The sequence below is a fragment of the Rhea pennata genome, chromosome Z (genome assembly GCF_028389875.1).
Source record: "Rhea pennata isolate bPtePen1 chromosome Z, bPtePen1.pri, whole genome shotgun sequence".
Lineage (NCBI taxonomy): Eukaryota > Metazoa > Chordata > Aves > Rheiformes > Rheidae > Rhea > Rhea pennata.
The window spans coordinates 67,706,997-67,734,434 of NC_084702.1; the positions used below are offsets into that span (position 1 = coordinate 67,706,997).

The 27,438-nt window shown below is 42.3% G+C and overlaps 1 protein-coding gene across 4 annotated transcripts in view; it reads left to right on the forward strand.

The window, feature by feature from the left end:
- The first annotated feature begins 378 nt into the window (after window positions 1–378).
- The window catches only part of LIFR (LIF receptor subunit alpha), a 54,596-nt gene continuing 27,536 nt past the window's right edge, over window positions 379–27,438 (forward strand). Inside the window, exons 1-6 of one of the 4 annotated variants that reach the window (XM_062600625.1) lie at window positions 379–467; window positions 8,688–8,799; window positions 21,413–21,567; window positions 22,241–22,361; window positions 24,355–24,506; window positions 26,717–26,880. In XM_062600625.1, the coding sequence (XP_062456609.1) occupies window positions 21,486–21,567; window positions 22,241–22,361; window positions 24,355–24,506; window positions 26,717–26,880 (519 nt within the window). In that variant the 5' untranslated portion in view covers window positions 379–467; window positions 8,688–8,799; window positions 21,413–21,485. Of the gene's footprint in view, window positions 468–8,687; window positions 8,800–11,925; window positions 12,006–13,845; window positions 13,863–16,565; window positions 16,583–21,412; window positions 21,568–22,240; window positions 22,362–24,354; window positions 24,507–26,716; window positions 26,881–27,438 lie in introns of those variants that run through there. The other 3 variants (XM_062600626.1, XM_062600627.1, XM_062600628.1) reach the window with 3 other exon arrangements.

The window sequence follows — 27,438 nt, forward strand, 5'->3', positions numbered from 1 at the left end:
CGTGTGCATATGTGTGCGTGTGTGCATGTGCGTGTGTGTGCATGTGCATGTGTGCATGTGTGTGCGTGTGTGCGTGTGCGTGTGTGCATATGCGTGCATGTGAGTGCGCGCGCGCGCGTGTGCCCGGAGCGCTCGGGGCGCGGGGCCAGGCAGGGCCGGGCAGGGCGGCGCGCCGGGCCGGGCCCGAGGGGGCGGCCGTGCCCGGGGGGGCCGCAGCGCGGCTCGGGGAGCCGCAGGGCCGGGCGGTGCGCGGCGCAGGCTCCTCCCGCCGGCGGCCCGCCAGCCCCTCTCCTCCATCCCTCCCTCCTTCCCTCCCTCCCTCCCTCTTTCCTCGGCTCCATCCCTCGGCGGCGGCTTCCTGTCGGCGCTGCGCAGTGCCGCCCGCCGGAGCAGGGCCGCCCGGGACGGCGCCGCGGGCAGCCCCCGCCGGCATGAGGCTGCCGCAGGGCTCGGCGAGGCGGCGGCGGGTGAGTGCGCGCCGGCGGCGGCGGCGGCGGCGGCGCCCCGCGCGCACCTGGGGGGAGGCCGCCCGCGGTGCGCGGTGCGCGGTGCGCGGTGCGCGGAGAGGCGGCGGCGGGCGAGCCGCGCTAGCGGGGCCGCCGCGCCTGCCGCGGCGCGGGCTCGGTGCCGGCGGGGCAGCCCGGCGCGGGCGCGGGCGGCGGCGGCCGCCGCTGCCGGGGGCGGGGGGGCGCGGAGGAGAGCGGCGGCTCCTCGCCCGGAGCCTGCGGCTTAAATAGACGCTGCGTTTTGTCAACAGCTAATTCTGCTGGCCGGCAGGTTGGCTCAAGGACTGGACAGCGGGTAAATACCGAAACCCCTCTTTGCCGCTTTTATTTTATTTTATTTTATTTTAATAAATAGCAGCCGTCTCTAAGGGGGGCCCTGGAGGCTGAGCTTGCGCGGGGGCTGCGCCGGGCGGCAGGCGCGGTGGCAGCTTGCGCGGCTTGTTCTGAGTGGTCGCATTTCCAATGCCGAGAGCTCGTGGGTTTTTTTTTTTAAAAAAAGAGCTAAGCCTCCGGAAAGAACATCATTCTCTTGTTAAGATCCAACGTTTGTGAGTAAATGGGAGCGAAGCGTGTTGTATTGGAGGCATGGTTTCTGGTGATTCCAGTAAGAATTGATAATATACATGGTTTGATTGGTTTTATTTTTTAATTGCAATCAGTCATAGATGTCTGGGGACTTTGCTATAAATGGGAGCAGAGCAGTAGACAAATACTGTAGTCATCTAGTGCTGGGCAGAGTTGGGCTCTGAGCTGTCGTGTAGGAATTGTCACTGATTTTCTTGCATGGAGTTTCACACTTAAGATCGGTATTGCACGAACAGCCACATTTTTCATATTCTAAAACCAAGCTGGCCACGTCCTGTCGAATTCACTTCAAGGAATCTTGGGCATGGGTAGCTCTGTGCTGCCGTTAAAACCTAGCTTGCTATTAAAGTTTGGGAATGTGACTTGTCTTCGACATCTCACCTGGAAGTCCGTTCTGCCTTTTTCTGTCGCCATAAAAGAATTCTTTAAATTCTTTGTTAAATCCTTAGTTCAGCTCTGTAGAACGAACCCAGACTGTTAATCGACTTAGCAGCTTTGGTAGCTGTGAGGAAGATTAAGGTCTGTGCCCTATCGTTTCCCCCCTCAAATTAGCATGTAGCAGTGCTGGTTGAGACAGTGGCGTGTTTAGCGTGGGTCCATCAATGCACATGTGCTTTGTAAATAAAGCTGGGCACATTCTGCAGGGCAGAATGCGTGTGTTCCTCGGTCTGCAAAAAGCCTGTGCTTGTCCTTAACTTCTCAGCCATTGTATTCGGTAGGTTTTTGCTGATAAAGGTAAGCATTGATTTCTGTATGTTTTCGGTGATAAAGGAAGGCAAGCATGCACTTCTTGATTGGGCCCAATGTGAATCAAGATCAAAACAAAAGTTGTGTTTGATGAGGGGAAAGGTTGGCATCCAGGACAGACAGCAGGAGGGCAAGGAGCGGATCTGCAAAATGAATACTGCCGTGTCCATGGCTGGTTGCAGCTGCAGTTACCTATCATTAGCTAGGTAGGAGTCTGCGAGTTTCTTCTGAGAGGTCTGCTGAGGCCACTAAGAAAAGGAAGCCTAGTGTCAGCAGACTGCAGGTCTGTAGGGATCTGTATCTAAACTGGAAGACTTTTTGGAAGTCCACAAATCAAAAGCTTAAAAATCACTAATTTAGAGTTGGTTTAGAGGATAGCTTTTAGGCAGTCAGCAATCACTAGATTTTGTTTGGTTTTCCTTTCTGTTTACTTAGTCTTTGCATCCTTTCATCTTATCACTATTTCACCGATTCAACGTTTTATCAGCATTATTAAGTGATAACAGTTTCCATTGTGCACTTTCCGAACATACCTTTTGAGTCACTTGCAGCAACCAGTGGCAAGTAGTTTAGATTGTATCAAATCCCTTTACAGGTGTGCTGAGGAAAGGGAGAGACTTAACCTTTAGGCAGGGGCATTCTCATCGGCTTGCTGAGGATTGTGGAAGACATGAAGAGCTGTTTGGGTGGAGAAGCTCTCCAGGAAAGAGTGATAAACTTGTTTTTACAGGTGGTAAAGCTGCTGCTGGTGCTTTAACACTGAGTTCATGGGGCTTTAATTTTCAAGTTCTTGACGAGTTAGGATCTGTTACCGTAAGGTCACATCTGTTTCAAGATCCTGCATGGCTCAGACAGATACTAAGGGCTTCAGTAACATTAATAAAATTGCCTGAATTTATAAATGTCCATATGTAGCACTAGAACAGTATGTAAATCCATTGAAAATGGTTCTGTTTGAGTTACATTATTTTATCCGAAGGGGGACTGACAGTGAGTTTTGTGCCACATGAGAAGATGATGTATTTAAACACAAAGCTAAATGTATGTTAGTAATAATCCCCTGTGAAAGATGAAGCAGTCCTTCCAGAAAAAAGTGTCTGGCAGTCTTAAACAATCTCGATTTTTATAAATACTGATTCTGTCTTGCGGAGTGCAAGATGTTACCAAGGCTGATGCAGATGGATTATATTTTTCTGCAAATGACTCAGTAGATGATGTGACCAGGTACATGAGGTTCTTTTCCAGTTACGTTTTGTGCTAGTGATCAGAGGAATGCAGAGGATGGTAAATTCAGTTATTCCTGTTGTGTAATCTAAATAGTGTTGATACATTTGTTAGATGAAAACAAAAATTATCCGATACATTTTTAAGTGACTGCTTATGTTATCTTGTAATGGGCTTTATTACAGCTGTTGAATAGTAGCTTTTGAATAATGGAAAGGAAAACAGAAAATAATAACTCAGGAAACTTTCTGGAATGAGTTTTGTTCTGTTTTAAATAATATTAATTGATCTAGGAAACATTTATAATAAAATTACCAGAGTCCTGGATTTGGACACTAATGTTGAAATACAGAGATGATTCAAGTGAAGAGACGTTACTTAGCAGTGCGAAGGGAAAGGTCTGGCAAGGAAGGTTTAAAGATACTCTGGTAGGTGAAAGGCTTGAGAGCTAAAGGCAAGATACGGTTGGCTGCCTTTAAGAGGGGATGCTACAGCTGCAAGTTAGGCACTGGTTTGTGCACACAAAGCAAAGGACAACTGGTAGGAAAGTCAGTTTATCCTCTTGTTACCATAACGAGCTAGAATTAGTGAAATGGTTTCATGTTCTGGTGCATCTTTTCCCCTGAGATTTGGTTATGAATCCTCTTTGACAGCTGGCTGTTGAATTTCTGTCCTAAAGATAAGAAGCTACTTTCTTTTAGGTATGGATTGAGAGGTGATAGTGCTGTGTGCCCCAAGGCTGGTTTATTTATTTCATTCCATAAACTGCTCCACATGAAAGATACAGATAATCCTTGGCAGTCGGGCCTGGAAGCCGTGGTCCCTCACTGCCAGCGAGTGCCCTCTCGCAAGGACACAGGGCCACAAGGACAGAGTCTTCCTTAAGCCACGGAGGGAAATGCCATCTGCAGAAGGGGTTGAGAAGGATCCTTCTCAACTGGTCTGCTACCTGTTACTTAGAGTAGTCTCCAGGAGGGTCGGAGATATTTCCCACATCTGGAGTGAGTGCACTGCCTTAGAAAGGGGAGCATCACAACTTCTTTCTTTTTCTGACCATGTCTTCAAAAAGCAATGGCTTTGCTCTTTCTGTGGAAGTTAGTTCTTTGGATGTGAGTGTGACGTGTTCTGTGCATGTTTTATCAGCAGATGAGGGAACAATTACTTTGTGGGTCTCCAGCATTTGCAGGTGTTCTGGCCCTGCTAAAACCGAGGCTGCCTGCATCTGTGCGTGCTGGTGCCGCCAGAATTTTATCATCACCTCTGTCTTTTCTGCCAGTAATACTAAGCTGCAGCTAAATAGGAGTTAGAAGCATCTTTGTTTTAGGTTTAAGTATCTAAAGTTTTGGTTTTATAGGTGCTTAAAGGTCTCCATGGATCTCTTCCAGAATCAGGCGGATCTCTTCCAGAGTCATTAACGTGGCAATGATAGGGGCCATATAAATTCCTAGATGGCAAGAGCTGTTTTCTTATCTGCCTTTGGGGGAGGAAGGGAGGCTAGGATACCAGTCACTAGGCAAGCACCGAGGTTCCCATGTTTCTCTACCTTACTAATTTGTAGATTGACAGATAAAGGTATCTAGTGGTTCTGTACTGACACTGAGCAGAATACCAAGGGACTGTTTTTCTTATGCATCACTTTTTTTTTTTGCTGATCATTGCTGTCCTCCCTCCCCAGACGTTTTGTAATTGCTAATTTTACAGATTGTTGGAGCTCTCCCATTGTGCTTCTGTAAGGCCCTTGCACTTCTGCAAGAACCAGAAACGCTTGGCATGGACTTTTGCCACTTTGCTGCTGTCTCCCTTTCCCTGCTGCTACCTCTGGAATCACTCCTGGTAGTGAGTTTTACTGCAAGGAGAAAGTGCTTAGACTAAATATAGCTCCTAGCCCTTCAGCATGAATGTTGGTCAGGGTGTAAGGTTTTGAAGGGCATATGTCTCCCCTCCTCTTTCCACATGCTGTCTGGAGCTGGCATTGGAGGGATGTCAAAGACTGTTGCTACAACAGAAGCAGCTTTGCCAGGCAGAGAACTGCTGAGTTGTCAGCTGTTGAGTCCAAATTATGCCTTTTACCTCAGGGAGCACAAGTTATAAAAGCATGTGTCATGGAAACGGGGACAGCACCATACCAATTCCCTGCTCGTTCTCTTTCTGCCTCACTCCCCACCATGCAAAAAATCAGACCCACAGAACAGGCTGCAGGAGCGGACGGGCAGCCTGTGTTGGCAGCTTGGGGTGAAGGGAGCACTTGCGAGCGGGATGGCTTCCCCCTCGCTTGGGCCGCGTATTTCCAGGGAGCAGAGATTTCTTTTTCACCTGTAAAACCGTAAATTCAGGGGCTGCTTCCTGCAAAACAACAGTGCAGACTTTCAGCCAGCCTCAGGCAGCTGAAATTTCCTGAAATCTCAGGAAACTGCAGGAGGGCTTTCTTTGGATTGCCTTTACGTGTTCACTATCTTCCAGGCTAGCCAAAAAACTTCACTGATGCAGTAATATTGGTTAGAAAATTACTAGGTTTTGTGAGTTTTTTTTATTAATGAGCAACGTTGTGCCAGTGTTGTCTGCCAATACAACTTACTAGAGTTTATAGCATTTTGATGATCTTTACGGTCAGAAGTACTTTCTTTCAGAATGTTTGTGTATTCCTAAAATAGAGAAGTGTATTTGTGCTTGCTCTGTAGCTATAGTTGCACTGATAATAGCTTTGTAATATCAGCTGATCCTTGATAACTTGATAGCAAAGTAGCTTAGTAGTTTGTATTGCCTAATCATGAAGTTTATATAAAACAATTTGTACTATTTTTTCAGTTGATAAACATTGACTTAGAAGTATGCTAGAAGTATGCTTCGTATACTTGATGGACTTTATCCTTATTATGCAAGTTACTGCAAGCTGAAGTAAAGATGCAGGTATCCGAGATGGCTGAAGATAGTTTTCATTGTCAGTCTGGCTCAGGTGCTACTTGTTTTTTGTTTCTGGGCCTCAGCCATCTAAGGTGGTTTTGCTCCATAAATGAAACAGTTGTTTTCCTCCAGGAGGAAATGCAGCCTGAGCTGACTGGATAGCATAGTTAAAGCTCTGTTCAGGATGGCGTGGGTATGGGCTATGGTGAGCTTGGCTAGCACCATGAGCAGAGCAAGCTAGCTCCATCCCAGCTGACTTCATGCCCTTAAATGCCCCTTGTGTTGTGCACTTGGGCATGCAATGTACTTCCAGCCTAAAGCTTTAAAAATAAATTTCACTTTATTTAGGGCACATTGAACTGGGGAACACATTAAAAAATCATCTTGGAGCCAGATGGTGACATGGGCTATTATCTGTGAAGTGGTCACTGGGCTAGTGTATATCTGGGTGTGCTGGTCACAAGCAGTATGAAACAAACCAGTCTGTAGCATTTAGGCTGGGGGTGAAGTTACCTCTGTAGTACAGTCTACCAGCAGCATGGGCATCTCTGATATGCATCGTTTCTGTAACCTTACAAGCTGCATTTCGAATCACTCGGGTGTCTGAGGGTTGCACTGCACATCCCACATAACCTGATGTCCCAGAGGAGAGGGAGATATGATCATGGCTCTTGTCAGTGTGGGGCTGGCCTGGGCAGGTAGTGGGCTTTTAGGGCTGTCTGCTAATATTTACTAGTGTAAATACTAGTGCTGCAGTCCTGCTTCTATTCAGATCAGGACTTAAGTGATCACCAAGAAGCTCTTGTGCCAGGACAGCTCAGCTGCTCATCATGTGATGTAACCCGGTTTATATGGCTGACCATGGACGTGCCCTGCTTGAACTGCATGATCTAATGGTCTCTCTTAGCTATAAAATGTGTGAGGACAGAGCTACAAATATCTTTTCAAATAATTGGTGTTAATAATACTGCAGGGCAAAATTGCTGCTTAAGTCAGATGAACTTCAGAGGAGAATTATAGTGGTCGGTACTATAGTTGGGGCTTTTGCAGGCTCTGAAGGCCAAAGGTGAATGTAAGCTGTATGTATTCCAACTACAACTAATTTCCAGAATATTTCATATTTTGGATCAAGTTCAGCACTTTGTGGCAAAAGAGATGCTTGACCTCTGAGGTTTTACAGCCACACTGGAGCTAAAACTAAGGAAATAAGTTGTTAATGTTTAATCCTAGGGAGAGAAACTGATTTATTTATGTTGTAGATTTCACTGTTGTCTTGAGTTATGTGTAACAAGCCCCCAAATACTGTGTGTGTGATACGGACATAGATGTTGCACTTTTTTGTTTCACTTCGATTAGCATTTCTGCTGGTTCTGGGGATAAAAATATCTGTTCCCTAGAGTCTACCTATTCCTCTTCATTTCCCTCTCATGCTCCCTGCTCTGTACTCCTCCAAAGGTCATGGCTACAAGAAATCTTCAGTATGTCGGTCCCTAGGCACGTAACTCATAATTCATCTGCTAGAATAATATTATCACAGTTCCCAATATAGAACAGTCTTCTCCTCTGATTTAAATGTGATTGATCTACTTATTTTCTGAAATGCTAGGAAATTTTGAAAAAAAGATATTTTTGACCAAACCTCACATTCTATTTCAAATGATAGGATTAGTCTGGATGTAAAATTAACAACCTGTCATGTAACCCTTATTTTACATCTTACCTCAAAAGTGTTAGCTGGTCCTCTGTATTTTGTCTTCCTTAAGCATTAAAACATTAAAAGATCTGTAGGATTTTCATGATAGTTTACTCTGACATTGATGTAAAGTGAACCCAAGAATAATCTGGGAATTCCTACATTGGGCCCTGTTTAGAAATCCTGTAGGAATACATCCAGTCTTACATTTAAGATTTCAAGCAGTTCCTCCCATCCTTGAAAAATTTTGCCAATATGTAGTTACCTTTACTTTAAAACTATGCACTTTTAGTTTTAGTTAAGATTTACTTAAGGCATTGACTCTTCCTTGTATCTTTGCGTGGGCTGTGTTAAAATCCTTTCTCCGTGTAGGTAATTGAGGACCTCAGTAAACTAAAAAGTTGCATTGCTTTAGGCTTTGCAACAGCCAACTGTCTCCCAGACCTGAACTGCTCTACTCCATTTGTTTCTGCATGTCAATGAACTTTGTACCAGATTAAATCATTTCTGTTGCTAATGAATATTTACTTTTTTCTCTTGCATTGTTAGATCTCTTTCTTCTGTTACCTTGCCAAAGAGATAACATTGGGAGGACTTTTATTTTCAGTAGCTTTTATACATTTACTTACTTGAGTTGTGATAACTCATAAATTTGAAGGTTTTCTATCTGCTTCCCCATATTTCAACTAATGAGTGGTGCAGCTGGTGTTAACATGCAATGAACATGTCCCTGAAAAAAAAGATTCTTGTTTATTATCATTTTGCCCTACTGTATTGCTGATCAGTAGGTAACTCTGGACTGGAGATCAGTTTGGGCAATGCTTATTGCAGGCAATAATGGCAGCAAGTGCTCAGCGTTACAGTAACTGCTTGTAGAATTATGCCCTTAGTAGTCTCTGAGCAAAATAGTGTTAATTTTCCCTTCTGCATGTTAAACACAGAAGATGTACATATAGTTCCACATCTTTTCTGAAACATCCTCTAATGGAGCAACCTTCCCCATTGATGATATATGCATCTTTTAAATTTAGGTACCTAATGTGACTACCCATGCGAGCATTCAGTTCTCCTGTACTGAAGACTAAGTAAGGACTGAGCCAGCCACAGGCTCTTGCAGCTGGGCTCCTGCCAAGAGTGGCAAATGTAAGTTCATGCATACTTTTACTCATGAAATAAAATTAGTGATATATTTACATGTTTGCAGATTTAAGAACAGTGTGTGTATGTATGTAGTTACTGAGGTTTGTTATCTTGCATAAATCAGTTAGTTGCACGGTTGCAAACAGCATTCCATGGCTTTGAAATACCGTCTGCAGCAGGCACAGGTGATCTCTGATAGCGTTAACTGCCTGTTTCATGCGATGTGTGAAATAAGATGTTGCTATCCAAACCTTTAAGCCTGAACTAATGACTTTAATAAGAATTTAACCATTATTACTAACAACTTTGTTCAGCTGATCTTTCCTTTTGAAGTAATATGCATTGATTTTTACCACTGTTAATGAGAGTTGAGTGTTCAGGGTTTTTTGGGGGGTTTTTGGGGAGTGTGGTGTTTTCTTTTTTTTTTTTCCTTTTTTTTTTTGCTTTCTCATTTAAAAAAAGCCTCTCTTGAGATACTTGGATACTTGTCACGTACATTCCTGGTACGTATATGGAGCTCTAATCTTTTTAATCTCCTCTGCTGCAGCACACAAAGACTTTCCATATATAATGTTCTAAAGTCAAATATTTATGCCCTGAGGCACACACCTGCTCATTTAAATATATTGTGCAAATGTAATCCTTATAGAGATCCAGTGTATAGCTCTTCAGTATGCAAGACTGCAGAACTGGGAAAGGCAGAGTACTCTCCAAAGGCATTTGAGGTGGTGTTTCTAAGTGGTAAGTGGGTTCTAAGAACTTGATTTCTGTTGAGTTTGGTACAAGACCTTGTAGAAGAGCATTTGGCAACAGAAAAAGAAATTGTGAGATACTGGCATTTAATACCATCAAACTTACACCAGAGGTTTTGCAGATTTCAAATCTCCGGATTTAGAAAATAAGAACATGCTTGGCCTTGTGAGTCATACATTGTATATTTGATGGGACCTGATGAAGTGCATAAAGAACAAACATATTCCTGAGGAAAAAGAGACTGAAACAGAAACTAAAAATAAAGCAGAATGTGTCTTTCTTGTAATTGTATGAATTAACTTCATCCTCTGTGTGGAGGTAGGTTTCCCCTCGCCCCTCCATCTCCCACGCATGTCCTGCCACCTCGCTTTGCAGCCACCAGAGAGACCATTGAAAATTGTCGCACGTCTCTCGTTCCCACAGTCAGACTTGCTCAGCAGTTTGGAAACAATAGCTGCTTCATTGCTGAGCCGTGAAACAAAAAAGTTAAGCGTACCAGCAACAACGCATGAAAAATGTGATGAACAGCCTGCCACCGGAAAAGATGTTTCCATGCCAATGTGTAGGTATTGAGGATTTATTGCAGACAGAAGCTAATCAGTAAGAAATCCGTCTTCTTTTGTACATCGTCTGCCAGCTCAGTACTGAGAGAAGTAACGCTGAGATTTACTAATAATAGCAGGAAGGAAGAGCCCTGTTAAATAAAAATAGCAAAGTTGGAATGGTTTCTGTGTGTAAAATTCAAGGATGTTTGCTTTCCCCCTGCACACACCCCTGTTTTTCTACCCATCCTTCAGAAGGTGGGGAAAAAGGCATCTCTGATAGAAGAATCTTGCTTTCAAAGGAGGATTGAGGGAAAAGAGGCAGGTCCTGGTTACAGATGACAAAATGATTGTCACATGAAAGTGATGCCAAGACATGAGATGAAGGGCAGTAGCAGCTTTGAAAATTTCTTTTTTGTTTCTTATTCTAAGTCTGAATCAGGTCAGGAGAAACTTGTGGAACTGACTCACTATGCCCTATTAGTAGCAGTCTCAATTTTCTGTGAGCTGCTTTCAGTTCTAAATGAGATGCAGCATCATTAGCCTTACAGACACTGCTGTCTCAGCACTTGCTAGTGTGTTATTTACAGGCATTCAATTGACTGGGTTTGCTAAGTTCTAAACCCGTGGTGAAAAACATTGCTTTATTTTACAGCAATGAAATGATACATCTCAGTCTTCTTACCTGTTATTTTAAAATGCCCAGATCTTTGTTGCTTCCTTCCTTTTGTTGAGCTTTATCTTAATGGTTCGGAGTTTGCTCAGAGGTCTGATCCCCTTCAGGGTCCTCTGTAGCAGAGACCCTTTATGAAAAACTGAAGAGCTACTAATTTATTTGTGTCACGCAAAATCAAGAAACTTTCTAAATTAAGTAATTCTAGTCAACAGACAAGATGTAGTCTTCTTGTTCGGGGTATTCAAAACAAAGTTTAGGAATTTCTTAGCATCTTCTTTGCTCTGTGGACCGAGAGTTCTCAGTTTATGCTGCATAAAATTTGAGGTCATCTTGCGAAAACAAAACTTGAGCTTTTATGCATGCTTTCAGTTTTGAAACAAGATTATGCCTAACCTGAATAGTCAGCCTGAATTGTTTGACATGAAAAAATAGGTGTGAATTTAATTGTAAAACAACTGCATCTTGAGCCTTTGGCATTATAGTCAGTGACTTTATTTAGAGCAATAAAGTTAAGGACATGCTGTATGTTGGTAGAAAACTAGGAATGTTGTATAGGACTGATTAAACCTAGATTACTGGGGGCATCTGTGCTCAGGGGATGCCAAAATCTATTAGAGGGACAGAAAGGAGAACTTGAATGGATCTGCGTATTTTAATGCGCTTTGCAGCTGCGCGAGCTGATTTGCGAGTGGCCCGCGAGTCCCTTGCGGGGCCTGGGGACCCGTGCAGGAGGACGGGGGGGACAAGGGGGTCGCTGGAGCTCCCGGCAGCCGGGTCTGGTCTGCGCGCGTGCCTGCCGGGCCCCGCGGCTCCCCGCAGGCTGCGGTTAGCGAGAGGGAAGGAGCGAGCGGGCCGGCGGGCGAGAGCCGACGGGTACGGAGTCCCAGCAGCCGTGGCCGCGCGCACGAGTGCGGGAGTTGGCGTTTATCCTTCGCAGCGCGGCGGTGGTCTCTCTTGGGTCTGCAAAAGTCAGTTGAGAAAGAGACTGGCTCCGGGGCGATTCGGTTGTACAAGTCAATGTCTGTATTTCTGAGTGCTTAAGATAAATCCCTGCACTTTGTCGCCTTAGGAGGAGGAAATGCCTGTAGAGGCTGAGAATGAGAGGCTGAGGAAGAACAAGATCTAACTGAGAGAGCATGTGTGAAGGAGGACCAGTTCTCAAATCTGTGCTGACTGCTGTGTGACCCTGCACGGGCAGGCTTGTTCTGATAACGCCGTAACGCGTTGTGGACTTTCTGGTGAGGCTGGAGGAGGAACGGCAGCACTTAAATGCCAGCCTGGGAGTGGAGGGGAGAGGAAGGCATCAGTCATCGGAGCAGAAGGGTGGCTTAGACGTGGTAACACGTTGCAGTATGTCTTCAAGTGACATGTCTGGTACTTATTAAGGGTGGAAATACAGCAGGGCACGAGAGCTTTTAAAATTGCAAGAAAGATAAATACAATGGGAATTTATCAGAAAATATAGATCTGTAGTTTCAGGAATCACTCATTCCCTCGATTACTAAAAAATCAATGTATTTCTCGTAAATGACCCTCATTTCTTGAAGACTTCTTAAACATTCACACTAAAAGGATATTGCATAACTGTTGCTCGTTATTCTCAATATATTATTTAATGTGAAAGCCACAGTTCAGCATTTGATCTATTTATATGCTGTTCATGCCCACAAAGCCAAACTTTCTTTGGATTTAGTTCATTGTACCTTAAAAATAATTCGAATACCACTGGTTTCATTGTAAACAAAGAATAATTCCAACCTCGGGTCATTGTCGGTTGTTTAAAAAAAACACTTGGAATTGCTTCAATAGTTACCAGTGTTCTCTTATAAAACTAAATAGGCTTTTCCTGTGATGGAAAGAAGATTAAAGGTCATATAGTTCAAAATAAATTTTTACACATTACCCGATAAAGGAAAATGAAATCTTTCATTAATAAGGCCAACGCCTTTAATGTTTATCAGTTCATAATGACATATGAACTGAAGGGAGGTTGCAGGGACAGGATTATATAGATACATGACTTGCCCAAAGAAGAGCGCTTTTTTCTTGCAGCCCTCCTTGCAAAGTTTGAGCGAGGGTGATCTGAGCTTTGAACCTCACATTGAGTAAAGCACAACTGACAGTGCGGGCAAATAAAATTTCCTCTGAAGATACACTATCCTCGGAACTGCACAGACTCCTAGCATTACCAAAGAGATGAAATATGTTTTGGAATTTGGGGTCTGTGTTTTCTGTCAGCTACATATCAGTAAAGTGCAGTAGTATACCAGAGAAAAGGAAAACCTTATCTGTATAATTTTATTTGACTCTAGATTTATGAACTGCAAAAAAGTTAGCACTGAAAAGGTGCAGTGGATGGCCATAGCATTCATGATAAGGTGCATTTTTGTAAACGTGAAGTAATCTGACTTGTGTGCCTTTGGTCAGTGTGCCTGTTCTGTACTGTGCTGTGAAGTGCAAGAATTCAAGGAAGTGTGACCATGAGGTCACCAAATTCAAGCATATCAGGAAATGTGTGTAGCTATATCAGATTTACACAAATACATCAGCTGAATCCTTCACCTTATTGTAGTATTAATTTGGCTGTTGTACTAAATATCAAAAAAAAAATCTGAATGGGTTAAAATAATAGTATGTAAATGACTCCTAGCAATTTCCTTCTACTGCACAGCACAGTACCCCTGAAGATAAAAATTTCTCATTTGGCCCATAGTGTCCCTTAACCTTCTTCAACCCTTTGCTTTGTTCTTTGTTCAGATGATTAAGTGTTTTCCTTCTGTTGCTTTATGGGAGAAGAATCTGTGCTTGTTAATTAGAGCCGACTTCCTAAGGAAGTCAGGCATATCTGATAATGCTTCATCTGTCCTCTTACCCCCACAATAACCCTTGAACACATTGCCCAGGTTCAGTTCGCTCGGGACAAGGAGCTGAGGTCTCAAAATATGATGTTTTTACAATCTTTATGGAAATCTACAGCTGGGTGGAGAGACCTACTGAGGATAACGGCTGCAGAGTGAAGCTGGCCCATTAACTAGACTGCGATCCAGGGTTCTCTATCAAGCGTGCCCACTCTGATGTCTAATAAGGCTTTGGGGGTAAGCGCCAATCTGCATTCACATTTGGCTAATATATAACAGCAATAAAGCACAAACAGGCTGTCAGCTGTCCCCAAACATATTTCATCTATTTTTGGTAGTATTAGGGTTGTGTTTCTCAGAAGAGTTTGTTTTCTATTGTTACCATCTGGAGGGCAGTGCTATGTGCTGGGTAGTGATGGATGTGCTTGTGTTTGCCCACATGCTTGGTGGCTGATCAGTGTGGACAGACTTCCAAACTCAGAGAGTTAGGTAACCATTTATCTTTTGAAAGTGTCTTTTTTTACTTCTGAAAATCTCACTATGGGAGCATCAAATGCAATGGCTAGTTTGGGGATCGCTCCTGCGTGATATATTCTGGGCAAGGCGTGGCAAGGGAAATGATTCCAGTAAGCCTATCACTTCCCAATTTGGAGCGCACATTTATTGAAAACAGGAAAATTTCAGCGAAAACAAAAGAAACTGTGCAAAATATATTCCAAAAAAGACATCTACAGTGACTCTTCTCTGCCCTTTCGTACACTGGTCTGCCTGACTGGCTTGCCTCTTCATCATCACTTTACTTTTTTCTCTCCAGGTCTGGCAGAGCTGCTTCTCTGAAGCCTCTCTTTAAGCCACTTTGTTTGTTTAGATTTCTTTTTTCTTCTTCTTTTTGTTAAAAGCATGAATAACCTGAATGAGCCCTACACTATATTTTCCAAATCCTTTTCAATATTGTAGCCATTTTTTATGATTAAACTATTTGACTAATGCTTCTTCGGAATATTTGCATTTCCTTTTAAAGGCAGACCTTATGCTTCCGACTTTATGTATGTGTACGTGCATTGCACTGTCCACCCTGTACTAAATGCTTTCCTAAAATTGCCCGTGAATTATGGTACCTAGGTGCACAGACTAGTAGTGACTTCAAAAATTTCTTTTGCAAATGACTTCAAACCTTTCTCTCCCATGTCCGGTGTATGTTCTGCAGGCAGCACCCTCCCCAGGTCAGTACCCCTGTTTCAATGAGTTTTGTGCCTCTTCTTGCCAGGTGAGGCTGCTTTCTCATGCTAATTGCTGCCTGGAGGCGGGGGCCAGCTTTCACAGTCTGCAGCTTGTATTTCCATAGTGTTTAAGAGCCCCGGGGTCTGCGAGAGCTGCTCCTTTTGGGGCTCATCTCTGTTCGCGTTGGTAAAATCTGCTGCCGAAGTGCTTGGCTTTGGAGATGGGGTTCGTGACCAGGAGCTTTCCAAAGGGACGTGCGGAGGCGTCGTCCTTCGGCTGAGGTTGCGTGTTGCACCCTGCGATCTCGCTTCACCTTGCAGAGCAGAAGCAGCCCGAGGCTGCCGCAAGGTAGCGGTGCCTTCCTGGCTTCTGCGGGGCGATGCTGTTGTCCGGCAGCAGTGAGGAGGGAGTTTTTCTACTCGTGTTTCGCAGAAAAAAAAAAAGCGGTTTGCCTCAAAGGACTGAAAATCTGCCCCTGTGTGTATTTGTTGTGTGATACCGTGACCCTCCCTCTCTGCTTCCTTCCCCTCCTGTGTGCATCAGAGGGTGCACCGGGGCAGGTAGGCAGCCTGGATTGTGCTGTCAGCTTTCTGCAAGAGGAATAGCTGATTTTTAAATTGATTCCTCAGATTTGGAGAAAGCCAGATTCCCAAATGGGATTCAGCTTCCATTTATAAATCATTTGAGTGACTCATGTCCTGCTTATCTTTTATAACATGGATCACTGCCATGTTACAAAACGGAGAGGGAAAGCCTGCCTTTAGATTACTAAAGAGTGATCCTTGTCTCAAGTTGGGGAATTTTTTTAAGGAGGTGGAAGAATGCACTTTATTGAAAAACAGCCAAAAACCTCGAATAAGTCTTACTAATTCTACTTTCATTTTTCTCTTACTCAGTTAGCTTTAGAGTCAAAGACAGGCTGTGGGGTCAGCAAAGCAGTTTTGAAGAAAGCCAGTTCATCTTCTGTTTCTGTATTCATTGCCTTTACTGTCAGCTGTATTGGCAATTAGCTTTGTTTCCCAGAAATGTGTACTTCTGGCATGGGCTTTTGGTTAGGGGAATTTTTTGGAAGCTTTCTATTGGCAATAATAAGATGTGTAATGTGATATATGCATTTTTGTCTGAGTTTAGGAGTGTTTGCTCTGACTTTCAAGGTTAAACTAATATCTTTGTCTTCAAAAGAAGGCCGAGGCTAAGTAAAATGAGCATTCTCCAACCAATAAGTAGAATAATTTTTCTTTGAATAATAAGCTCCTAATTTTGGCACAGACTTGGCACCTGTGTTTCTGGCTGGCTTCACTTGGGATGATGGCTGTTCAATACCTCTGAAAATCCAGCCTGGCATCAGCCTGCACAGTTCTTGGTGCTATGCTGCATGGTCCTTTTCCTTGAGGTCTTCTCATGTTCCATTAGGTGGTAAATTAGTCTGATGATAACCTTTAGTTGCAGGGGAAAAACAAGTAAATTGTAGCTTGAGAAATTTTACGGAAGGACAAATTTCTTCTATTTTTAATACCTATGCTTTTAGTGGTTTCATGGTCTCATCCAGTATCCTCCACTTACAGCTTCTCAGAATTTTTTGTATAAGTTGAGCTTTTAAATTTTTCTTTTTAGATATCTGCTTGTGGAACACAAAGTAGGCGTGAAAATTGTGGCTGTTGATCTTCAATTCATAGGCTTTTAAAACCAAATCTGGAGGGCTGCAGTTGGCAGAAGAGACTGCCAGCAGAAAGCAGGTCAGAAAAACTTTTTCATTTTTTTATCTCTCTTGTTTGTTTTCAAAGTGGTTTCCAGGCACAATGAAGTACATTCAGAGCCCAGAATACTCAAAACTAGATTTTTATTTTTTTTAATTACTTAACAGAGCTTTGGAAAACTTTTACACTTGGAGAGTTAAGCTGTGACAACTGCCTAAGAAAATAATTTTTATGTATTTATTTTTTTTTCTTTAAACAGAATCAAGCATTTGGTCAGCTGTGCTCTGCAAAAGATATGAAGGAATCAGGCCAAGAAATACACAATACAAAACATAGTTGGTAGGAGAGGTTCTCGTTATCTTCTGTTTTGACTGTGAGAGGTTAAGTCTGAAGAGGTCGGGAGAGGCTCAGCATGTCACCGTCACACCGCTAGCGCCCGTTTTCTCAGCCTCTCGCAGACTCCTCAGGCTTCTCTGCAGCTGGCAAGGTTTGAAGGAGAGTTGCCCACAGATGTTTTCCTGGGAACATGTTATTCATGTGGGAATACTTTTCCTCTCTTGTCTATCTGATCCACCATTAGGTGCCCTGTATGCATCAAAACATCTTTAAAAGTCATTTTAAAAAGAGTGATTTAAAAGTCCACAGCTTGAATTGAGCCGTTCGAGGCTGTTTCCCGTGTGTGTGTGTGCACGCACTTTTTCTGGTTTTGTTTTAAATAGGGGTCACCTTCCTTTGGCTGCAGTGATTAAGGATATGAATCTAATTGTTCTTAAGCTAATTTATCGCCATGAAAAGCAATTGAGAGTGACTTCTCCCTAACCAGAGGGAGAAGGGTCAGTTCCTCTGCACACCATAAAGCCCTGAGCAGAATTCAAACGTCTTCACTTAATGTAGCTTTCAACAAAGTTATTATGAAAACCTATTTTTAGCAGCTGCTCTTAAATGTGGACATGTATGTACTGAAGCTTGACATACCTTTGCTGTAGGTATGTTATTAATTTGCGTGCAAATACTTGTTGAATACACATCTGCCCTTGCTCCTTAGCATAGGTTTATGGGAAGTTTTTTCCTTGTTTTAAAATTTCAAAAGTGAAAGGCTTTTTGAGGCGAGTTCTTTAAGATGAATTTCCTGTACAACTGCGCTCACACAAACTCAGGAGGTTTGCAGACCCAGCTGAGGGCTGCGCACTTGAGGCCCATTTGATCAGTTTGGAGTCTGAAATATCTAATTAAATAGCTATGTGGCCACTTTACACAGAAGTATCTGCAGCTGGATCACAAGCTGAAATTGAGTCAACAAAGTCTGCGTGTTGAAAGAAAAGCAAGTATGGCATGGGATGTGTAAACATACACTGTGCATAGGTTTACTTTAGAAAAGGTCTCTCGTGCTGCTTTGTTCAAGGCTTCACGGGGAGAAATATGTCAAAGATAAGGACACCAGATTTGGTCCTCAGAGGAGCGGTGCAGGAATGATCAGAAATTGATAACTGGGTCTGGGAAACAGTGGGGGAAAATACGGGGTTTTTAAAGGGGGAACTAGTAGAGACATGGTGTCACTCGTTTTCTGTATAAAAGGCTGCTACAAGGCAGAAGATGATAAACTCTACTTTGTCTGCTGGAGGTAGGACAAAGCTCCTTAAAATGGAGCAAGGGATAGCTGTGAGCACACTGGGAGCAGCAATAATAGCACTGGTGAAGTGGCATGAATAGATTGCTGTGGGAGATGAGATTGTTATGGGGTGTCCTGTCAGTGAGTTTTTAAGAATAGATTGGACAAGCTTTTGTTAGAAATGGTTTAGTTGCAGTTGCTCTTTCTGGCAGAGAGATTGGGTTGACCTCTCGAGACCTTCATTCTCTCTCTCTCTCTCTCTCTCTCTCTCTCTCTTTTTTTTTTTTTTTTTTTTTTAAATAAAACCTTGCAACCTTAAGACCTTTATACTTAGCAGCAACGGCTCCTATTGCATTCCAGCAAGCCTTGGTCAAAACTTTGCCTTCTTCTACAACATTCCTGAGCTCTCTTGTCCTAAAATATATCCCTAACCCCTGTGTTGTGCCATTTTAAGAGTATGTCTGCTTAGAGGATAAGATTTTCTTCTTACATCCCTCCAGAGTAAGGAAACCCCCTGCATTTTGTTTGGGTTAGTCTTAAGATGATGGAAGGCAGATTTCATCCATAGAAAGTAAATGTCCTATTTTAAACTTACTTCAATTATTTCGTAACTTTATAATTAAAATAGGGCTATAAATTGGAATCTTTCTTCCTGACTAATGGCATTAATTATAGGACATGAGTCTTTGAATTGCCAACTTTTCAATAAGCTATAAAATGTGTATGAGAAGATAAGAGCCAAGGAGCCTACGCGTCTTGTGAAAGCTTGTGGTTTCCATCGTGCTCCGCATGTGAGTACATAGGTTCCCTTCGGTGACTATCTGGCTCTGAAACGGAAGCTAAAACTGTGGCATTGACTTAGGAGAATTCAATTTGACTCTATTTTCTTGTAATTCACTGTTACCATTTTACTCTTAAAACTTCCACAGTAGGGGGACTAGTTGGTAAAGTAAGTATTGTTTATGCAGAAGTTTTTCTTGGACACAGACAGACACAGGCACTTACTCACTCATTCACATTTGTCAGATCTTCATGAGAAACCTGGTCCTTTGCATGGTCAAGCAGATCTTGCACAACTCGGTACAGATATGTATTTAGAAAGTGACAGATTTGAGATTTAATTAATTTCACAGTGTACAGATTCCTTTGCTTTAAGTGCTATCAGTGCTTGACCCTTCTTTTATTATTTCCTTGGCTTCTGTTAACTGTCAACTAACTTTGATGTGAAACTTAAGGTTCTGGTTATAGGCTTTTCTGCAAACCAGACATGGGCTTTTAAGTGCTGAAGTACTTTGAAGAACTGAAGTAATCACAAACAGTTATAATTTGCATATATCTATCAAGCGGAAATCGGTCATTTTGCTCATGTAACTCCCAAGTGTATGTGAGAGGGCTTCACATCATTCTTGATGAAGTTAGAGGCTTGTCAGCAAAGGTTAAACCTGGATCTGATTTCAAAGATCTTCATTAGTAACATGAACAAATACGATACGAAATTCCTGAGACATGCAACGGTGTCTTTTGGTCTGGAGAGTATTACGTTTTAAATGCTGGCAGGTTCTTGACCCGTCCGGAATGTCGACTTGTTAACCTTGACAGTTGGTCTTTAACAAAGTTACAGGACATGGATATTATCGCTTGGAATATATAAAAAGGTTTTGAGGTATCGTGGGGTAGTATGACTTAAATTTATTACTATGCTTTTTGATTAATTTTTCAGCTGGCTTAAAAACACGATGAAGATAAAATAATTATTAAGGCTATTTACTCTGTTTTGATTTGTTTTGGTAAGCGTCTCTTTCTTTCCTCTAGTTGTAACACTGACGTTTACTTTAGCATCTCTCTCAGTTCCCATATTAAAGGGCTTTTCCCTCAGTCTTGACAGCATAAAAAAAGAGAGAGAAGCAGTTCCTTTGTAAACAGCTCTGGATTATTTAAGTAGTGCTGATACGTTTGTCCTAGCACAGTGACAACAAATTGGTGAGAGGCAGAAGAGTATCTGAGGCATTCCCAGCACTGTGATCAGGAAGGCATTTTAAAAGCTAAGAAAATAAGGCAAAGTCGAAAATAAGGCACAAATAAGTGCCAAAGTAGGGATGAGGGAGCATCCTCCTAGTGATGCAGAAGACTTTCTTCAAGGAAGGTATCCTTAAAATTAAGGAGGCTTTTAGACAAAGTCTCTTTTTTTTCCTGACAATGATATATGTGTAGCTTTGGAGGAGACTTCTAAAACTCAAAGTTTCTTTCAGCCTGCTTCTTTTAAAAGAAGTCTCCAGCGGGAAGGCTCCTGACCTTGCCTTAGAAAACTGCTCTGTGGGAGAGGCTGGCTCTGCTGTGTTCTTATGTGAAAAAGGCTCTGCTGCTGCTGTTTGTCACTGTACTAGAACCCCTTGCTGCGTGAAGGTTATGGTCATTGCAGGAGGGTACAACCTTTCAGGTAGTTGGGGAGCAACACACCAGGGATTGGCTGAGCCTTCGGGTGAGCCTTCTCCTTGACAGCAAAGCCTGATGTTGGCTGATGTGTGGGTGGAACTGTATGTGTTCCTCAGATCCTGCTGCATGGTGGAACTTTACTCAGAAAACATGCAATCCACTAATCTTCAAAGAACACTTTAACCTCTTCTGTAACTAATATTTTGGACGACTTTTACCTTAAGGTCTATATTTACAGCTACAAAAATCCAGAGTTAGAGAAATGACTGTCAGTTTTTGACCTTTTTTCTTTCAGAAATTATGATTTAACTCTGGATTGAATGTCTTGGGTGACCAGGTCTAGCTCTGCAGTTTCTCAGTCTTCTCATAGTTTTGAGAAACAAAAATATGCAGAGTGAGGAGAGGGGAAAGAAAAGCAGGCAGTCTCTCCTGTACCCTTAAACCTTAGTCCAAAGCAGGGGACACTTGCATTCATGGTACCTAGGACACTTTGTGAATGTTACCTTTCATCTAAGTTGGAGAGACCTGTTCTAGAAGAATACCTTGCCATGTTTACTCTGTTATAGCCTCAAATAGCCCTGAAGGAGGTCTGTGTACAGTTGAATTTTACATGTGTGTGATTCTTGAGGTTATCTTTGAAATGCCTCACTGAAAAAGTATGCATCAAGGAGCGGTTGGGACAGTGAACGAAGTTTGCTTGCCAAAGAAATAGAGAAGTTACTGGGCCTGAGGAAAGTATTAAAGAAGAAGAAGGAGATGGAACAAAAAATGGTATTTGTGAAGGACCAGCTCTGGGATTTCAAAGGTTATTTTTGTTTTTATTTTAGAATTGACCAGCCTGTTGGAAGATGATGTTTATTCCTGCTTGAAGCTGCCATTCTGAGAACAAACAGTAAAATAATGTGGACGAATTCAAGCCTTCGCTGTGTTTTAGCACTAGCTATTTTATGTTTAACAAGCTTAATATGTAGTCAAGAAATAGGTGAGTGTATTTTGGTATAATACACTAATTGATTTCTTTTTGTAGCCTGTATACCCATACCAATAAGTTATATTGCATTCCTAATACTTATACATCCAAAAATTGTCACCTCTGTGGTCCCACACCATCCTAGGGATAGTGGTACTGCTAGGCTGATCTCTGCTTTCCAGCATCCGGGAACATCTTGTAAATCAAAGCAAAATTGAGTGTTAAATTCTCCGAAGCATAACTCTGGTCGCCTGCATCCTCTGTTGGTGTGAATGTCTACGTTGAGATGTTCTTGCTGTATGTGTCAGCTGCCTGCAACAGTTCCACGTGTTATCATTAATTGCCCTTGGTGTGGTGAAGGAGAGCAAAAAGCTCATTAAGTTTGTCATCAAGGCTTGCAGTTTTACCATTGGCCCACAGCCTGCTTATTAAGGAAGGCCTGGAATGGGTATTGTGGAAAGAAATAGCTGCCTGTGATTACATACGTTAATATAAATCCATTTTGGGGGTACTTCTGGCAGTCTCTACCTTCCTCTAATCAGGCACACAAATCATACACCAGCTTTTAAGCTTGTGGCCAAAAATACATGCAGTGAAAAAGGAAAAAGAATGGCTATTGGTATGAGCAATAACTTTTGTGTTAGAGTTGATCAATTTTGACTATATAGTTCATATCTCATGTCAGGTTCTCCAGGGGAACCACAGAATTTGAAATGTATCACGCACAATTTACGCAAAATGATCTGTACTTGGAATGTCTCTTCCAAAGGAAGATATGGACAAACTGATTTTTGTTATGCCACCAGGTAAGTCTATGTGTATCTAACTGAAAAATGCAAAACTGTGATGAAAGTCTAGCTATTCCTCAGTCTTTGCCCATGGAATATGTGATGCTGTTGTTTCCCAGCGTCTCCTGGTCAGTTATCCTTGGGTGGTGCTCTCTTCAGGCACTGTTAACTCAGGCAATTGCAGGTCTTCTGGCAAAGCATTGTTTCACGCTAACAGTTCTCCTGCCAAAATCTGCTGCTTACTCTCTTCAAAGGGCTGGAAGAAGCTCTCGTTTCTACAGAGTTCTCTGTGTATCTGCCTAGCCCTTGCTCAAAGTTTTCACAAGGGACATCTTCATACCAGGTTCATTCCAAAAGGAAATGATAGTTGGAAGAAGCAAATCCTGGTGTTGTGGGCCAAAGCGGTAGAATACATGACATAAGTGTCAAGATTCACATGTGGAAAAACATAAAAAATCTCTTGATGATTGTCTTATAACCTTTATAAATTTTAAGCTGTCTGGAGATCATTGTGTCAGAGGAAACATCGAAGTGAGTCCACATTTAGACTAGCCCTTCCAAAATACGAGAGCTGAAAGTTTTCAAGAAACACTTAAAAAGCTTACAACTTCAGTATGTTTTTCACTAATGAGAACTACATGTGCAATCTGCATGCTGTGGATCTGCCAAATACTTGTTATGTGCTAGGGAATTTTTGCATCTTGATCCTGCCCCCAGGCCAGATATTTGTACTGTCTTCCTGTAAATCCTCAGGCAACCCAAACTTGTCCTTGGGGTCCCAGGGCTTGGCTGCACTTTTTCCACCTACATGCTTGATTTTGTGTTTAGTTATTCCTTCTGTGTTGACAGCTATCACTTCCATACAACATATGTGCATGTGACAGTGTAGGCAGAGTTTTGGAGTGCAGAGTTTGTGAGGTTCTGCCCTCTAAACAAGAATAACCTGGTAACTGTTGCTATTCCTCTTTAGCAAAACAGGACAGGCTTGGGTCCCAGAAATACAGAGACTGAGGACTTGGCTTAGCTCAGGATATCCCTTAGGGAAATAGAGTTTGAGTTTCAGTTGCCCAGACATTCTCTAATAGCATCTCTGTAACAGAGGAGAAGCAGCCTCTCTGAGCATTTGAGTTTCACTGGCTTTTACTAGTGCAGCCTTTTGCATGAATCTTTAAAGTTCAGCCCAAGCTCTTGACTTCAGCAGATAGGAGTTCCAGGGTCATGTTCCGGTTCTTAAGTGAGTAATAGTCCCTCCGCAGGAAGTCTGGCATTGTTCTCTTTCCTTTCCTTCCTCCCATCATTCCCCCAAGAGGAAGATTTGGATTTTTCCACAGCGTTTTCCTTTCTAGTTACATATCAATGATTATGAGCAGAGGAACTTGACCTATCCATTATTGTTTCTGTATGGATCTACAGCCTCTAGACAAAGACCAGATCACATTGCCCTGAGCACTGTGTGAATGGTTCTCTCACCTATGCTCCTACTCTCTTCCTACTAGCTGAGCAGCAGAAGGAAACTAAAATTTATTTTGTTTTATTTATTCTGCAATGGGGAGACAGATGTGAGAACACGCTGGTTGCATCCATGTTCCATAACTCTGAAAAGAAAAGGAGGGAGGTGAAGTCAGGAAACGTGACAGAGGGTGTTGTTGGGTTTTGCTTTGTTGGTTTTTGCTTATTTTTGAAATTCTGATTCATGGTAAATGTCAGGCTCAGAAATGTGTCTTTTGCTTAAAAAGTCGTGTGTTTTCGTTTGGAGGTATTCTGTTATCAACTTTGTAGCTGCATTATGCAACTAGTGCAGAGTCTACCACTATGATAAAAGTGACTTGAAAGAAGAGGGAATGCTTGTTAATTCGGTATTAACCAAAGCCCATGCAACTGTAATCTTTCTCGGGCTTGACACAGAGCTCTCTTTGTTACGTTATGGAGAATTTGTGTTATACTAGTGTCCTGGGATTGTCTTATCTTCGTATTAGCTGGAATACCCGATTAATCCTCTCTCTCTTTTCAGTGACCTCCCCCCTCCAGTGTGTATTAAAACTAGGCAGAAAAGAGTAGAGATTCCAGTCTCGGAGAGCTCCATCACTGTGACAATAACCACAAACAACATTTATGGAGCTGCTTTTGCCACCAAAATCTTTGCAGTTCACAAGAAGGACATCTGTAAGTATTGGGTTTTATATGTATGCATAAGGCCTTTATCCTGTCACTGATAAAATGTGCTCCAGAAGTGTACGTGCTTGCAGTTTTCGTTGGCAGTGTTCCTCAATGTGAAATGTTGATGTGCAGAATCCCTATACATCTAACAGGAGGTTATTTTTCTCCCCCTTCAGAGAAAAGGAAACCTCTCTAACCCATAAATCATAGTACAAAAACTGAGGGCAAAACGTAAGAAAACAAAATTCAACACAGTTGCATGCACCTAATTATTCTTTGCCATTGTTTTTCTTATTGAAAATTTCAGAAGAGTTTGCAAACAAGTTACTAATCTGAAGTACAGCATACTACATGGGGTGTAAAGTGCTCATATGAGCTTTGGGAGAGGTGGAATGAAATTCACAGTGGCAGTACTTCCTTTTCAAATGCTGAACTACTAGAGAGTGAAGTAACTTACTCCTCCTCCTCCTTAACATTTTAAGGGCAGTTATATCACGTGTCATGGCTAATGGGACTTTATTATCTTAGTGTACACCCAGCTCACACCTTTTGTTCAAACATTTATGAAATTGAGCAAATACTTATGCTAGGCAGCTCTTCATACTGCAGCCATAGATAAATTAGACAGATTTTTTTTCCCACTTTCTTCCTCCCAAAGGTAGAGGAAAGCAGGGGAGCATCTCCAGGATGAGGTAGCTCTAGTCCACACTGTAACTCTTCCTACCACATTAACAGCTCTATGCCTTGATTTGGCTGTAAGGAAATTTGAGTTTTGTCTTCTGTGTTCAGAAGAAGGTCCCCTTATACATCGGTCAGTATGTCTGCCCACATGCTCAGTGCCCTTAGTTAAATCAACAGCACGCTCTTCCACAATCTCCATCTTTATAGTTGTTTTGTTACTATAACAATCTTCTCTTCTCCCTGCTTTCTACAAACTTAATCTGCTTCAGTAGCTTTAGCTGTTGGCATTATGCTGTGGAGTCCTGATTGCCCTTTCCCTGTCTGTCACATTTAGCATCGTTGGCTGTTTCTGAGCATCTCCTGCAGAAGCAGAACTTAAAACAAAACTTGGACTAGTCAATAGCTTGTTTTTTCTTCAGTTTCAGCTTCTCTAGTTCTCAGTTTGTGGTGGCAACTCTACTAATCATGCAAGTTCAGCTGTATGCTCAAGATGACATTGGCACCATCTGCCACATTTACTCATAATAGTCTTTGTTTTCAGCTTGCCTATTTTTTCAAAATCCAAACTCTCCTATTTTCAGTTGCTGCTGTGTTCTTCTCAACTGAGAGCAGGTCACAAACTTTTAACAAAACACAGCTAAAAAGTGTGTGGAGTTCATACTTGGTGTCTTGCTGACTCCATGCAGGATGAGCCTGTCAGGTTATCCCAGGTAGCATACTGACTGTGCTCAGCACTTTGAAGGCTCTCAGAACTTCCCCTTGGCTAGTACCCAAGCAGGATAAATCACACACTGAAAAAAACGTGATTTATCCTGCGGCAACCCAAATCAACTTGAACTGCCATAATCTTTGCAGGGTTCTCAGCCTCTTGCTTCGCTAACGCCCACTCATAGAAGAGACACTTCTGTTTAGATAGTATTCCTGTACTGTCCCCATCATTATATCATGCCTTTCACGTTTCTGGTAGCTTAAAATCATGTTGCTGATCTTCCTCTTCAGAGCCTCATGTGAGCTTCTTCCACCATGTGCTTTTGCTCTTTCCTCCATATTCTTGCTTTTGCTGTGGCTCATCCTTCCTCCTTTGCTCTTTCCTGCTGGTCTCCAAAATCCCTTTCTTCCCTTGGCAGCTTTTACTTTCTCCTCCCTAATTGTATTCCTGTGTGCACTTAAACTGTGGTCTCATTTCTTTTATCTCTGTGGCACTGGGCGAAGGTTGTGAAAGGTATTACGATGTCGTCTTTGCAATGCAGTATGAAGTGTCATATTCGTAATCAGTTATTCACACATCTGCATGCTGAAATGTTAGAAGAAAATGCTACCTGGTGACTCATCAGCACCTGTGCTTTTCTGGGAACCTTCCTGTTCAAGTAGTAACACAGCCCATCTTGTTCTAATTGCAGAGGTTGACTTACATGTTTGTATGGCTACCAGCCAGGTCAGAGCAGAGAGATGTGGCTGTGAAACACCTGTAGGGCTGGTGTTGCTGATTAAGGACTTGAATATGGGCTTTTTTTTTCCCCCCGCTCTTTTTCTAGCATTTGTTCCACTCACTCCACACATTCTCAGTTTAACTCCTGACTTTTCAACCTCCACATTAAATCTGAAGTGGAGTGATAATGGATCAGTTTTCCCATATGGATTGGATGCTTTTTGGCAGATTGAGATACTCCGTAAAGAAACAATGGAAAAAGTAGCACAAGTAAGTCCTTTTTTTTCTTTATAAAAAGTATTTACATGTTTTTTTTTTTCCCCGCAACACCCTAGTATTTTGAGAGGTCGTTTAAAGAAAGCTCGGAAGGATGCCAGTTGTTGAGCTTTGCAGATTCTGAGTGTAGTCATGATGCTAGCAGGTAACTTCTGTTAAATTTTGAAGTTATTATGGGAGGATAGTGGATGTTGTACTGTCAGTACTTGTTCACAGCCCCAGCATTTTTTTTTTTTTGGCTATTACAGTTCTTTTATTTAGAACTCGCTTATGAATTTGGCAGATATATTATACCATTAATTCTGCCTCATTTATCCAAGAGTCTGTCTAGACTTGATGGATTCTGAGCATTCAGCTTGCTTTTTTGTCTTTGCTTTCTGCTGTCTTTTTTGAAGAATATCCTTCATGGTGTGCCTCAGTGCTGATGTTTTAAAAATTCTGTGTGAAAGTCTGTCATTGCTATTATTCATGCAGCATCTCATACATAGAAGTGGTAATGAATAACTATCACACATTAATATGCTTCTGAATATTACTTATAGTTTTTTCTTA